The sequence below is a fragment of the Triticum aestivum genome, chromosome 7A (genome assembly GCF_018294505.1).
Source record: "Triticum aestivum cultivar Chinese Spring chromosome 7A, IWGSC CS RefSeq v2.1, whole genome shotgun sequence".
NCBI lineage: Eukaryota > Viridiplantae > Streptophyta > Magnoliopsida > Poales > Poaceae > Triticum > Triticum aestivum.
Genome location: NC_057812.1, coordinates 146825509 through 146839216, shown reverse-complemented (window position 1 = coordinate 146839216; position 13708 = coordinate 146825509). Strand labels below are relative to the sequence as shown.

The window sequence follows — 13708 nt, the reverse complement described above, 5'->3', positions numbered from 1 at the left end:
ATAGGAACCTAGTCTTACCCCTGCAAAGTGCAATGCAGAGAGGCTGGTTCGAACCCAGGACCTCTTGGCACAAGTGGGGAGGACTTCACCACTGCGCCAGGCCTGCCCTCATTGGAGAGACAACTATAACAGGAAAATAAATATATTAAGAAAGGACCATCAGAACAGAGTAGAAGTTTGTAAAGACTTGTAAAACACAAATACAAACCATAAACAACATCGAGGGGCACCACAACTGCCAGTTAAATTTGATTAGGCAATCTATCCAGCAGCAGAACCAGTTCGAATAGCACGATTAATTCACAATGGGCAACAGGTATAACCCAAATTCACAAAGACCGCATACATCAACATAGACCATAGCATGGACAACGGGCATACTAAATAAGATAGCCAAGCTTCTCTTTACATTCACCAGCAACCAGAAGCTAAGCAAACACCACACAATAGCAAAGGCCAACGCTGATCCTAATACCGACAGCGAATGTTCACCCACAAGCAGCAGACTGAAGTTTTTTGAGACTGGTAGACCGGAACATCACATCATAAACAACACAGCACGACAAAAGGGGCGATAGACCTAAAGAGAAGCTTCACCATCTAACCCACATCGAGTCATCCATCTACTGGGCCATCATTTCGAGCGCACACCTAACAACCGCCCTATGCTCCTGTAAAAAACACAAGTTCAGGTAAGAACCAAACCACGTACAGCACAAGAGGTGGCCGATGATAAAGATGGTTCCTAGCGAGCACACCAAAAGAACTTCCTGCCTAAGGGCGGCTGATCTACAGCTTGGCCCTTTTGGCCGCAGAAGCCTCGTCTTCATCTTCCACCAGGCCTTCGGTTGATCTGCTTCAACAACAAATAGCCAGTATGTAAAAGAAGGCAAGAATTATGCATATACTGCTAAGCAATTGTTTCAGACCAGACATATACCTTGAGGCAGCAGCAAGCTCATCACCGAGAACAGCGGAGCCGCCAACCATCTTTGCAGGCCCCTAGAAGGCATAAACAGATACATCGTGTCAACCGACTACCAAGCAAGTACGTAGAGAGATCTAAATGAAGTTCCGCCAAGCAAATGAAAGGATGTACCTGAGCACGACCATCGGAAAACAGAGGTTTACGCAGCCCAGACTTAGGCACACCACTTGCTGCCACCATATGTGTAGTGGCACTGCAGGTCACAAATTTGACAAAGTCATATCATCCATCTAAAAGTGTTAATGCACGGCGTCCTGGATCACTTTTGCTAGAAGGATTCTCATACCTTTTGTTGACAGAAGCTGGTGAAGAACGATTCTTATTGGCTTCAGGAGTGGCAAGCTCCTATAAAAAAGAAGACACATGGCAATTGAGCAAAACAACACATAGAGGGTAAATGCAAATCAACATGAATGGTACATTTTGACATAGGAGTCATACCTTTGAGTATGATCCCTCATGAACAATCTCGTCAGCATTCCCGCTATCTGTGAGTGATAATGGTGGAATGGACCCAGTGAGCGGCGCACCAGTTGATAACCCAGCACCAGTGAGAGAACCAGTATCACTCTCAGATTGCCTGGGTGAATTTGCCTTATGATACACAACCGCATTTCTCACGGATGTTTCATTGGGCACATCTAGCCTATTGACTTGGAATGAGGTCACTTCAGTGTTAGGTAAGAAGCTCTTTGAGGAGATAGACACCACAAATGCACATCTTTGTCCAATGAGTGCAGTAATTTCTCGGGGCACAGTGTCATCCCCACGTGCCATCCGAACTATCTCATCAAGTGGAACACGGTTGGATTTTCCTTCACGGATCAGAGTAATCAAAGATTTGCCAACAAGATCTTTTCCCGCCCTTTCAAACAGGACGAACTCAGCTTCCCCTGTGTCGTCAGCACCTACGAAACATATCCGATACCTGCATCACAACATGCATCAGGTACACACCTAATGAACAGATCACATGAAAACAAATACACACTCGTGCAAGAGAGATACCTCGGTACTGCATCGGTGCAGGAACAATCTACACCAGCACACTTGTAGACAGTACTATATGGCTGGGCAGATTTGTGGCACTTTGCACATGACATAAACCAGTAGCTCTGGCCGGAAGCCAACCCAGTTAAGGTAACCTAGCAAAGGAAACGCACGTCCTACAGGAGGCACGATACACGTCATGGACAAAGTTAAACAAAACCGAAGCAACCACCCAATACAGAAGCCAGGACACATGGAAAGGTAAAAAGTATTTACCTGGTTCTTGTAGATGTGCAGGGCCAGAAGTTCACTAACTGTTTTGGTCTGTAGATCAACCTAGGCGCTCACTTCAGCTGACGTCTGTCCCTGAAGAACAATCTTTTCTATGGGAGAGGACTTGCCATGGAGCCTGCAGGCAACAAAATCGACAACAGGAGCATAAAACCAAATTAGGTAAAGGACACCACATAACAGGCACGGGCATAAACAAACAGCATGTACCTCGTATGGAAGCCTATCATCTCAGAAATGTCGTCATTTATGTACCACCGACATGCCGCGCTCCCGCTCACACCCCTTCGACCTACAAATGCAACCAAAGATGTAGCTTGTTACACAAATATACTTGGGCAAAATAACAGTCATTCAGACAACATAGGAAGAGTAATTACCTTCGTAGTTTTTTCATTGTTGAGGAAATCGTTAACTGGTAGCTGCTCGGTTGGTTAGTGAGTAGAGGATTAATCGGCAAGTTAATCGGACATTTAATCAATTAATCGGATGATTTTTCGGTTTATCGGCTACTCGGTGACCCTATGAGTAGGGATTAATCGGCAAGTTAACTGGTTAATCGGATGAATTCTTGAACATGGAGTTTTTTACCAGAGTCCCAACAAACAGTGCAACAACTAGTTCAGATTTTCCTAGCTCGATAATGTAGTCTCCTTCAAAGGTCGTGGCACGTTCACCCCAGAATACAACAGTTATCTGGTATCCACTGCACATAATACAAATAAAGCAGAGTGAAAAGAATGACACACCAATCAAGGCAACAACACAAACAACAAGCGCCTGACAGACAAAGGTAGCATACCTTAGGTCCTTGATGTTGATAGTATGCTTTGTGGAAGGCTCGCTCCTGTTCGAGCTATGATACTGAACAACATCAGAGACACCAGTGATAACTCCAAGTACATCTGAACAACCAGGGAAAGGGAGGTCAGCTTACGGGTGCACACACCAAACACATTAATACAACGATAGTCTGGCTAACACACCTGTGAAGAATTCAGGTGCATCGAGAGGGGCAGGCAGGCGTGACAGTTCAGTGAGTGAGTAGGTGCAGAATGGAAACTGAGCCTCTGGGTTGGTATTAGGACTGGCCGTGGTGAACCTATTGAACCTGATCATGTGTACTGCATCAATTGGCTTGAAGTAACGCTTGTTCAGGAACACCAAGAACTGTGAAATTTCATATGCACATCCTTCTTACAGTTTACCCATAAACTTGGTCACAAGATTCTCACCGATCTCAGCATAGATGTGGTTGCCCTGCCAAGAAAGAACATACATCAGTTACCAAGTGAAAAAGCCAGAAGAAAACCAGAAACAACACAGGGGACGGAGCCAGATGAGTCATATACCCGGGTATCCAGAAGGACCATGTCAGTGCGTTTGATAGGACCATTATCAGTGGTCCCACGATGATGCCAGTGTCGCGAGACATACACACGGACTGTCGGGTTTCTGTTCCCCACAACAAGACCCTGCAAACCAGCCATCGCCATCTACAACACAGGGGTCATCACCAAAATATAGCACTACCGTTAAACTAAGTAAGTTCGGACGACATAAGGCAAACCACAAATATAGACAATGGTAGTACAACCCAGAATATAACCCACATCGCATAGGACCACATATGTAACAAGCGTAACACAAAAGTCATCTACCAAAACATTAGATAATTCCCAAAAGCATGTGCCAACGACCAAAAAAAATGGAGATTGCCATCAAAGACAAACCTAGGCCATCCCCGCGGCCCGGAAGACCTCAGGGGAAACAATGTTCTTAGTCTTAGATCCACACTTACCATCAGCATCTAATATAAGGATTTTCAAACAAGCTCTCAAAGTAACACGAGAAACCGCCACATACAGCTGGCCGTGCGTAAAAACAGGACCCTTAAGATATATACCAACAGCAGACAGGGTCTGTCCTTGGCTCTTGTTGATTGTCATGGCATAGCACACACGAACAGGAAACTGGCGACGCCTAAGCACGAAGGGTGCGTTACCCTTCTTTGCTAATAACTCAATCCTAGGGATATAAACGGTATCGCCCACATGCGAGCCAGTCATAATAACAGCCTCGATAAGCCGATCACCCAATTCTTTCACAATTAGGCGTGTACCGTTACATAAACCATTTGCCTGGCTAAGGTTTCTAAGAAGCATAATCGGAAAACCAACCTTAAGAGTCAACCTATGGTTTGGGAAATTTATAATCTTAGTTGAATTCAAGTACTCAATTGGATAGTAAATATCCTTGTCCCTAACAGAATCTACAGAGTCGTCAATTGAATCAGCGCTCAGATAGTCTCTGCTATCAGTAGGAACCAACTTAAGAACATGATCATTAATATCATCAGCATGGTCATTGGTGGGTGCTAAAATGGCTCTTTCTTGCAAGTATCCAGAGTTCATGTAGTTTTGAGAGAAATCACCGTAAACATAAGAAACAATAGCAGATATTGGATCACCATCTGTACAAACCAATAGGTCGTCCAGAATTTGTATCCAAGAAGCCTCAACATCATCGCCTCGCCTTGTAACAGGCAACTTTCCTTCACCAAGATCAAGAACCCATTTGCTAAATAAGGCAACATCCTGCTGTGCCTGACTATCCACACCATGAACAGACAAGCGCATGTTAACAGAGAGTGACAGCTTCTTAACAGAGCGCCACAGCGGGGAATTTGTGATCGCCGCATCAACAATCTGAGGTCTAGTACCTCCCTCAACGACCAGTAAGATTTGTCTAAGGTCACCACCCAAGACCATCACTATCCCACCAAACGGAACATCCGCAAGGTCTGGATTACCCACAGAGAGGACATCACGCAATGTTCTATCTACAGCCTCAAAGCACTTCCTGTGTGTCATAAGCGCCTCGTCCCAAATAACAAGCGAAGCTACCATCATTAACTTACAAAGCTTAGAACCTCTTTTACTATCACACTGCGTATTATCTTCAAGGAGAATGGGTATTTTAAAGCGAGAATGGGCAGTCCTCCCACCAGGCAGTAACAGCGATGCAATTGTTGACAATGCAACAGTTAGCACTATCTTCCTCTCACCCCTAAGGAAAGCACAGATTGCACTCCATAGGTAAGTCTTTCCAGTACCACTGTACCCAGAGACAAAAAAAAGCCCGGCTCCCCCGACTGAACACATTGTACAATCGTCTTGTAAGCAACCAGTTGGTCCTCGTTTAAACTATCAAACATGACTAAGGATTGTGTAGCCAAAGCAGGTTCATCATAACATAATTCATCACGGATGAGATGATTATCATCGGAATGTTCACCTTCACCGGAACGGGACGACAAGTTAAAGAAATTTATATCAAATCCATGCTTCAAAAAAACATCGGCCAGCTCATCAAGAAGCAGATTCCTCAGTCTCTCAGGAGGAACAACATAGTTTGGATTACCTAGGGCACGGCGCAGCCTATGTTGGATATCATCGTACATGCCACTGCAGTACCGCTCAAAAAAACCAAGCTCATCCCTGATAGAACAGTGCATGAGCATAGTCACAAACAGCTCCCTAAGGCGATGCCCAAACCCCCAGACAACCGCCTCATCAAACGTTGTGTACCACTCACTATCATCCCCTAGTAAACCACGTGCGGCACAAGCCTCTTTAAAGGTGTGATAAAGACGACCAGCATATGTACGGAGACATTAGAAAGGCCTAGCCCCCTTAACAATCATCAAAAGCATGCGTAAGTAATACAACTCACCACTCAAAGGATGCACATAATATACGCGACCAATCTTTTCACCCCTACCCCTTGGATGCCATGATCTACTTTTAGCATCCCAGGTCCAAGCAGATGGAAAATCATAGTAAGTCAATGACCGGGCATCTTCGAACAAATCATTCGCAACAAACCATTCGGTAAGCATAGTCTTTTGCAAGAAGTCAGAACCAACAATTTTCGTGAGGTCAGCACCAGTACGATAGCAGATATTATTCATACCAGGCATATGAACAGTCAACCTTTGAACCGACGGCATTTTAAAGTGTATCTCAAACCCAAATATGCGCCACAGTGCATCATACTCACATATGTACCGACATATCAAATACTCTTGAACCTCATCTACCGTACGACACCCAGTTGTAGTCAATTTTTTTAACCTTTCTAACATGACCTTAGAATAATCAGCACCTTTAGTGACATACTTGAAGAGGTATTTCATAACCTGAGTTTTATTACACCACTCTACATTTATATGGCCCTGAAATTTCTTGAGCATTGCCATATTGTAAGGAACAACATGCCTATTGTCCGGGTAATGACCATTTTTGTATACCCTTCGACCGTCGTCACGACGTCGATATAAGACAAACCCATTGTCATCAACGACAGTAGTATCTCTAAAATCCTTTGGGAAAAATTTAGAACAAACGCCCTTTTTCATGCAGACGCATTTATCATTCATTTCCCCACAGGGACCATGCATCATAAACTCGGAAACTAAAGCATATCCTAAAGGATCAAGCAATGCATCAGGTATTTCAGCGGATATTAATGAATTAATATTCTCAACGCCAATCTCACCGCTGCCCCCTCTCCTCCAGACAAGTATATGCGCGTGAGGCAGTCCCCGCTTCTGGAACTCAACGGTGTACATCACTGGAAAGGAAAACAGGAAAGATAAATTAGACAAACAACCAAGCAGAAGCAGTAAAGAACTGATAGGAAACAATGACCATGCACAAAGCACAACAGCATATATAGTACCAGCCTTAATGGGGCCAAAAGCCCGGCCTGACTTGATCTCGTCTAAGTACTCAGCAAGCTTTATGTGGTAGACCCTTACAATAACATCTGCCCTATCAGGAGGCGTCTACCCCGGCTCCAGCGCAGCAATGATCTCGGGCCATTTAGGATTGCAAGTAAAAGTGGTAAATACATCTGGTGCACCGTGCACTCGACAAACGGCAAGGCCATCATGGAAGTTTTCATTAAAGTAACGACGACCACCCATGTGACTGGAAGGCACGATGGTCCTCTTCCCAACAGCATCACCATCGACACACCCATCACCTACCGCATCGGCAATAACCTGCATGTGCTCTGACCTAAACAGGTCCTGGTTTCTTATGATATACCATAGTCTATTCTTATCAATGCACGCACGCGCATCGACAACCGACTGAGAGGAGAGGAGACCATAACATATATATGGATTGGGCTGATCACCCTTGTAATGGCACATAAAACGATAGTAATCCTGCATGGTCATCCTATTCCGACTATTTGTATCTGAGTCACCACCCCCAGAAGGATACGAAGAGGACGCCTCAACGGATGGACTCCCAGGTGGAAGATTAGAACCTACATCCCCATCATCATCACCATATTCAGGAACAGCTAAGTGGGGAACATCTATTTGGAACCCTCGCTCACCATAAGGGAAAAGCAACGGGTACTGCAGAGGCATGAACGTGGTATTCAGAGAAGATATCCGCTGCAAACCATCGGAACGACTGCAAACAACAATATCCCGAGAAGACGCCTCTAACGTAAAGTCACCACCGACGACTAAAGCAGCAAGCCCGGTGGTTGTAGGCATGCTAAACTGTGGACTATCACCCTCCGAAGGCCCAATAATACAAATCGAGATATCCTCGATGGGTTCATCACCACGGCCCTCTATCATCCTACTTGCCTCCCTAAAAGTCTGAACCAATGGATTAGACTCATTAAGCATATCTCTAAGACCAACCACAATGCTATCATCCACACCCCCGGTGGGCTTATCGTCTGGATTTAAGGCATTCATCCTATGCCTAATCTCATTAGCAGGGTCATGTATGTACAACTCGGCAAACTTAGGAGTATCATTACCGCTCGGCACCAACGAACCAATATGATGAGACACCTGACCATTGATCTTGAATACCTTAGGTCCACGGCTGCCACCAAACGAACGTTCAATGGTAGCACCCATTGAAGTAAAAGCGAACATACAATTATACTCACGTATAGCCCGGATGAATTTTTTAGCACGAGAAGTTCCATCGAACCGAAGGAGCTCCCGGAGATAGGCCGGGGGGTCCTTAAAGGGAGGGATATAGACCTTTGCGCCTTTACAACAATGATTGTAAAGCATCTTACGCTGTACCCATGAAGACCTTGACTTAGAACACTCAGCAAACCAAAAGGAAGCACCACAGTATCGGCACAAGAAACCTATCTGCATAGCAAGCTAACAACCACCAAGGCACAATACCATCAGACGCGGACCGAGTGTAAAAGAAAGACAATCATCACATAACCAAAGGAAAGATATCGTGTCAGCAAGTACCTTTAAGGGACTCAGCAAACCCGACCGAGTAACCTTGCCAATCCTTCGGCAAAGCCCCTCTGACAACAACCTCTAGAAAGACACGCAAAACCAAATAAGAAACCGTACGGCAAACAACAACAACTATGAAACAAACAAAGAATGGTCATGCACCTTCGTTTCCAGGACGACGCAATCTAATTGACACTTTCCGTATTTTTCGTTTGTTGCGATCTATCCCAGTCACCTCTGAACAGACATAAACAGAGTGACCATGCCAAACCGTTGGCAAGGGGCCATCGACAACACGCTCTAAGAGGAAATGCAGAACCAGTTAAGGTACCATACGCCCGGCAATAGAAAACAGGAAAAAAGAAAACTAATAATCCACATGCACCTTCATAGCGAGCACGCCGAAACTGAACGCACAATTTCCGTTTTCTGCGATTGACCGCCGCCATGGCAGAGCTCACAAAAGGAAACCAACCATCACCTAACCATGTCACAAACATCACGGGAGTGAAGCAACTGTCACAGCAACCTAAGAAACGAAACGAAAAAGGCTAATGGACAGGGACGTACACGCACGTCCAGAAGAAGGAAACCCAACGAGCCGGCGAGGCACATAACGTTGAGCAATCCCAGGGACCAACGGACATCCGTCAGGGGTGGCGGACCCAGGTGCACCCCCATGCCCGGGTACTGGCTGGGCACCAGCGGCAGGGACCCGCCGAGCAGCACCCCCACGCCCGGCTACTGGCTGGGCACCACCGGCAGGGACCCGCCGAGCAGCACCCCCACGCCCGGCTACTGGCTGGGCACCAGCGGCAGGGACCCACCGAGCAGCACCCCCACACCCGGCTACTGGCTAGGCACCAGCGGCAGGGACCCGCCGAGCAGCACCTCCACGCCCGGCTACTGGCTAGGCACCAGCGGCAGGGACCCGCCGAGCAGCACCCCCACGCCCGGCTTCTGGCTGGGATCCAGCGGCAGGGACCCGCCGAGCAGCACCCCCACGCCGGGCTACTGGCTGGGCTCCAGCGCCAGGCACCCCCCGAGCAGCACCCGCACGGCCAGAGACATGACCAGAAACAGGGGCACGGCCTGTATTAGAACCTCCACGGTCGATGCCCCGTCCACGACCAGTAGCAGCCTGCCCACGGCCACGCCCACGACCACCTATCAACCCAGTACCAGCCTCAAACACGCCTTGACCACGAGACACAACCGGATCACGAGGCATGTCAACAACCAGACAACATCGTCCCGAACACTGGACAAATAAGAAGCTGGACCCATGTAACTGCACACAGCATAACGTCAGGCACTCAAGTATAGAAAGTATACCACATCATAGACATGCACCAGCAACATAATCAGGCAAAGGATAAGAATTATATTGAATAAAGGAACAACTACCATCCACACGTCATTACAAACAGCCATGTATCATAGTGTACATACACAACGATCTGAATGTAGACTAAACAGACTCAGTAAAGAAACAACTACTAGCTAACAACCCCAAAGATAACACAACCTATCCATGAAGTACATCTAGAAGCTGCAGGCTGTAGACACCAACCTAGCATGTAGCATCTGCTGCCGTGAAGCATCATTGACGTCACCCACAGCAGCAGATGCATCACCACCAACAACAGAACCCGAAGATCGAACCAGCGAGGCTGCTAAAACAACGGCGGAGCGTGCAAGCTCTCGATAGGTCATCATACCATGGTAGTTGTAATCTAAGACAACAAACCCATACAAACCCTGTAAAAAACAAATGGCCTGGAAAGCAGCATCATTGTAAAGAGAAAGATACCCCACACCGTCCTGGGACCAGAAAAACCTCCTCACAGTCAAGGCATCGCTTCCAAGGACATGGACCTCTATTTCCACCCCTCCGATTACGACCCCATCATCCATGACCTCTCGTAAGTACGAATGAAAGGGCAAACGACACCGTGAGGCAACGACATCTAACATGTGCACATAAGAACAACTCACGACAAACATCCTGCCAACACAAGAAAGAACCCAAAATGAGCAAACTCCACACCAAAAAAACATCAAGCAAGGACAAAAGTTAGACCTTCATGATTCAGGCTAGAGGCCCTTTAAATAAGAAAACAGAACTTAAATATAGTTTCCCTTGCAGTATGTACAGTACTGAACTACACATGTGACCTTGCAATACACATACGACTCAGCTGCAAGCGCGCAGCATAAGAGCATATAGGCCAACCAATAAGGATGCTAACTCCATCATCGCAACGCCATATTGTCTGGACGAGCAGAAGAAAATACAAAACTGAAATTCCATGACAGTACTGCTATCTTGTCTGCATATAAGGCATCAGACAAAACAAAATGGCCACACCCTGTACCATGAAGCGAAGCAAAAGCCCTTCTAAAAGACAACAACAATAACCATATCACAACTATCACCAGACTGCAACTATCATCAATATCCGTGTTGGAAAAAACACCAAGAACTATCAGACTACAACACATATCCCTTTACAGCATATACGGAACGGCGAAGGCCAGGCGAGAGAGAGAGGAATCACCTGCAAGGAAACCAGCGAGACAGTCCGTACACCAGCAGCGGCACGACCCACCAGCTAGATAACCAGAACCACAGACAGGTCCTAATCAGGACGGATCAACCAGCAAAACCTAAGCAGATCCATGGGGGGGAAATCAGTCCAGCACCCGCACAACACATCACGAACGCCCAGGCAAACAACCGATCAAATAACTACCTGGGCCATCTCAAAGGCCTCTCCGGCGACTCCAAAGACAGATCCTCCGCCGCGCCACTGACCCAATTGCAAGACAGGCAGAAACGTAAGAGAAGAGGCGAATAGAACAAGCGAAGAGAGAAGGGGGAAGACCACCTGAGAACGGCGCACCGAGGAGGACGAACGGCTGTTAGAGGAGGAGGACGAGATCCGGAGCAGGAGCGCAGGGGGAGCGACGAAGGGGGAGCGGCGGAGGCAAAGCGAGCGGGGCGAATGGGAGGAGGAGTAGCCAGGCCGCGACCAATCCACGGGCGACACGCAGCGCCACAAAAAATGAAATCCCGAAATTACCCTCCGCGGGCCGACGAATTAACAGGCGGTGGCATGGGCGGGGGGAGGAGATATTTACCGCCCGCGCAGCCGATCGACATACGCAGCCCACGCCCAGGCACGGCGACCGACAGGTGTGGCCCACAGAAGAGAGGGCCACCCAGCAGCGAGACGAGGGCCATATCGCGGCGTGTGGAAAAACGCTGGAAAACGAGGGAAAGCCGACTGTTCATTGTAGCAGTGTCACCGGGTCGATCCGACGGCCGATATCGATCAGGAGGGAGATCAAACAGTCCAGGACGCATCAAAAAACGGATCCGACGGTCAGTAATCGCTAAGCTATGAGAACGTCCATGTTCTCCCAAGTAACATATTTCCATTGTAGCAGTGTCACCGGGTCGATCCGACGGCCGATATCGATCAGGAGGGAGAGCAAACAGTCCAGGACGCATCAAAAAACGGATCCGACGGTCAGTAATCGCTAAGCTATGAGAACGCCCATATTCTCCCAAGTAACATATTTCCTGATCTGTCACCGGATATCACTAGTACTAGTAGTACACAAATTTTTGTAAAAGCAGTACCTAGGAATAGCATCGCTCCATTTTTCTTTTCGAGAGCAGGTTTTCACGTAGCATGCGTACGTGTCGATGCCACGCCGGCATGAAGACACAGCTCACGCGGGCGCGCCGCGCGCTCTCTCCTTCCTCTCGAGAAGACGCGCGAGTAGGCTCTCGTGCGGCACGCTCGTCCCGAACGCGGCGGCGAGCTCGTCGAAGGCGACCAGGCTGGCGTGCACTCGCGGAAGCGCGCCCGCCTCGACGATCTCTTCCCCGGCCACGGAGGAGAGCACCCTGGTCCCGGCGGCGCACGAGCCCAGAACGACGTCCAGCAGCCCGGGCTCCCGCCCGTGCAAGAACGGCCCCTCGCCCCCGCCGCCGCCGCCGAGCGGGAAGTCCCTCTGGATTCCCGCCTCCATCACCGCCATCCGGTCTTTCATCTCCCTCACCAACCCCGCCCGCTCCTCCCCGCCCGCCGCGAACAAGACGAGGTGCGAGAGCGGCGACACCTCGTCGTGGAAGAACCTCGCCCAGAACCTGGCCGCGGCACGCTCGCGGGGCCGGTCCCGCGGCGGGAGAAGCCGCCCCGCACGACCGGACCACGCCTCGTCGACGTACTCGAGGATGACGAGCGACTCGGAGAGGGCGCGGCCGTCGACGACGAGCACGGGGACCTTGCCGCCGTGGACGGGGTTCAGGCGCAGCAGCGCCTCGCTCTTGCGCTCCAGGTCCTCCTCCGCGTACTCGTAGCGCACGCCCTTGAGCTCCAGCGCGTTCCGGGCCATGGCGGCGTGGGCGCTCCCCCACGCGCCGTACAGCTTCACCTCCCTGGGCTCCTCGGGGGCTGCCATGATTTTCCTCCGGCGCTATGATTTCCGGCGTTGCGTGGCCCGTGTCTGCTAAATAGTGATCCCACTGCGTATCTTCTTGCGCTTCACGATGTTGATATGCTTTTTTAGCTAAGTCTCGATCGAGGACGTGTCGGCACACTGCAGTTGGAGTGGCGATATTTGAACGTTGCCGGGCTTGTTCGGCAAGAAGATGACTAGCTGGTCTGCTTGTCAACATTGACTCGATTTGTGTCTTCTCAGGATTTTTTTTCGAAAAGGGGTTCTTCCCGGCCTCTGCATCAAAATGATGCATACGGCCATCTTATTATCAAAACAAAAGGTTCCACAAAGGTTTGAAAGTCTCAAACTGGAAAAACTAAAAAAGAAAGCTCACACATAGCCAAAAAGGGCTAGATACACAAACTAGCCGAAACGAAGACGCCACAACCGGCTGGCTAAAGAGAGATAGGTAAACTAATTGTCTATCCTATTACATGACCGTCATCCAAACCGGTTGAAGATATCCCGAGCTACCATCTCCCAGCGGATAGATCCAGTAACCAAATGCTCCCTGGCCTCCATCAGAGTGAGTAGCGACCACGAACGGATCACTGTCGTGGCTCGGAAAATAACCTGCAAAAAATAAATACGTGATGTTCTGTTAAAGACCAAATCATTTC

General features: G+C 48.5%; 2 protein-coding genes across 23 annotated transcripts; both read right to left on the bottom strand.

Annotated features, from left to right (window-relative positions):
• Positions 1-225: 225 nt before the first annotated feature.
• LOC123148400 (ATP-dependent DNA helicase PIF1) lies at positions 226-11639 on the bottom strand. Of its 22 annotated transcripts, none has more exons than XM_044567820.1 (13): positions 11465-11639; positions 11330-11386; positions 11135-11243; positions 6830-6904; positions 3622-3765; positions 3471-3529; positions 3256-3380; positions 3072-3174; positions 2861-2975; positions 2650-2691; positions 2480-2561; positions 2255-2387; positions 1997-2154 (listed from the first exon to the last, which is right to left on the bottom strand). In XM_044567820.1, exons 5-11 carry the CDS (start codon positions 3763-3765, stop codon positions 2547-2549), a joined length of 603 nt encoding a protein of 200 aa, XP_044423755.1. In that variant the 5' UTR covers positions 6830-6904; positions 11135-11243; positions 11330-11386; positions 11465-11639; the 3' UTR covers positions 1997-2154; positions 2255-2387; positions 2480-2546. The 22 variants fall into 22 exon arrangements, with proteins under 22 accessions (XP_044423748.1, XP_044423747.1, XP_044423750.1 ...); XM_044567801.1 differs by lacking the exons at positions 1997-2154; positions 2255-2387; positions 2480-2561; positions 2650-2691 and adding exons at positions 8393-8483; positions 8583-8654; positions 8736-8873; ... (1 more) ...; positions 9144-9864; positions 10147-10581 and having other exon boundaries at positions 2860-2975; positions 3256-3529; positions 3622-6904; XM_044567805.1 differs by lacking the exons at positions 1997-2154; positions 2255-2387; positions 2480-2561; positions 2650-2691 and adding exons at positions 8583-8654; positions 8736-8873; positions 8959-9054; positions 9144-9864; positions 10147-10581 and having other exon boundaries at positions 2860-2975; positions 3505-3529; positions 3622-6904.
• A 363-nt stretch (positions 11640-12002) lies between these two features.
• On the bottom strand, positions 12003-13175 carry LOC123152924 (glutathione S-transferase U10). Its single transcript, XM_044572293.1, has one exon. It carries the CDS (start codon positions 13047-13049, stop codon positions 12315-12317), a length of 735 nt encoding a protein of 244 aa, XP_044428228.1. The 5' UTR covers positions 13050-13175; the 3' UTR covers positions 12003-12314.
• Positions 13176-13708: the final 533 nt, after the last annotated feature.

Coding starts and splice junctions, on each gene's coding strand:
- LOC123148400 (XM_044567801.1), bottom strand. CDS start 5,433: ATGTGTTCAGTCGGGGGAGCCGGGCTTTTTTTTGTCTCTGGGTACAGT.
- LOC123152924 (XM_044572293.1), bottom strand. CDS start 13,049: ATGGCAGCCCCCGAGGAGCCCAGGGAGGTGAAGCTGTACGGCGCGTGG.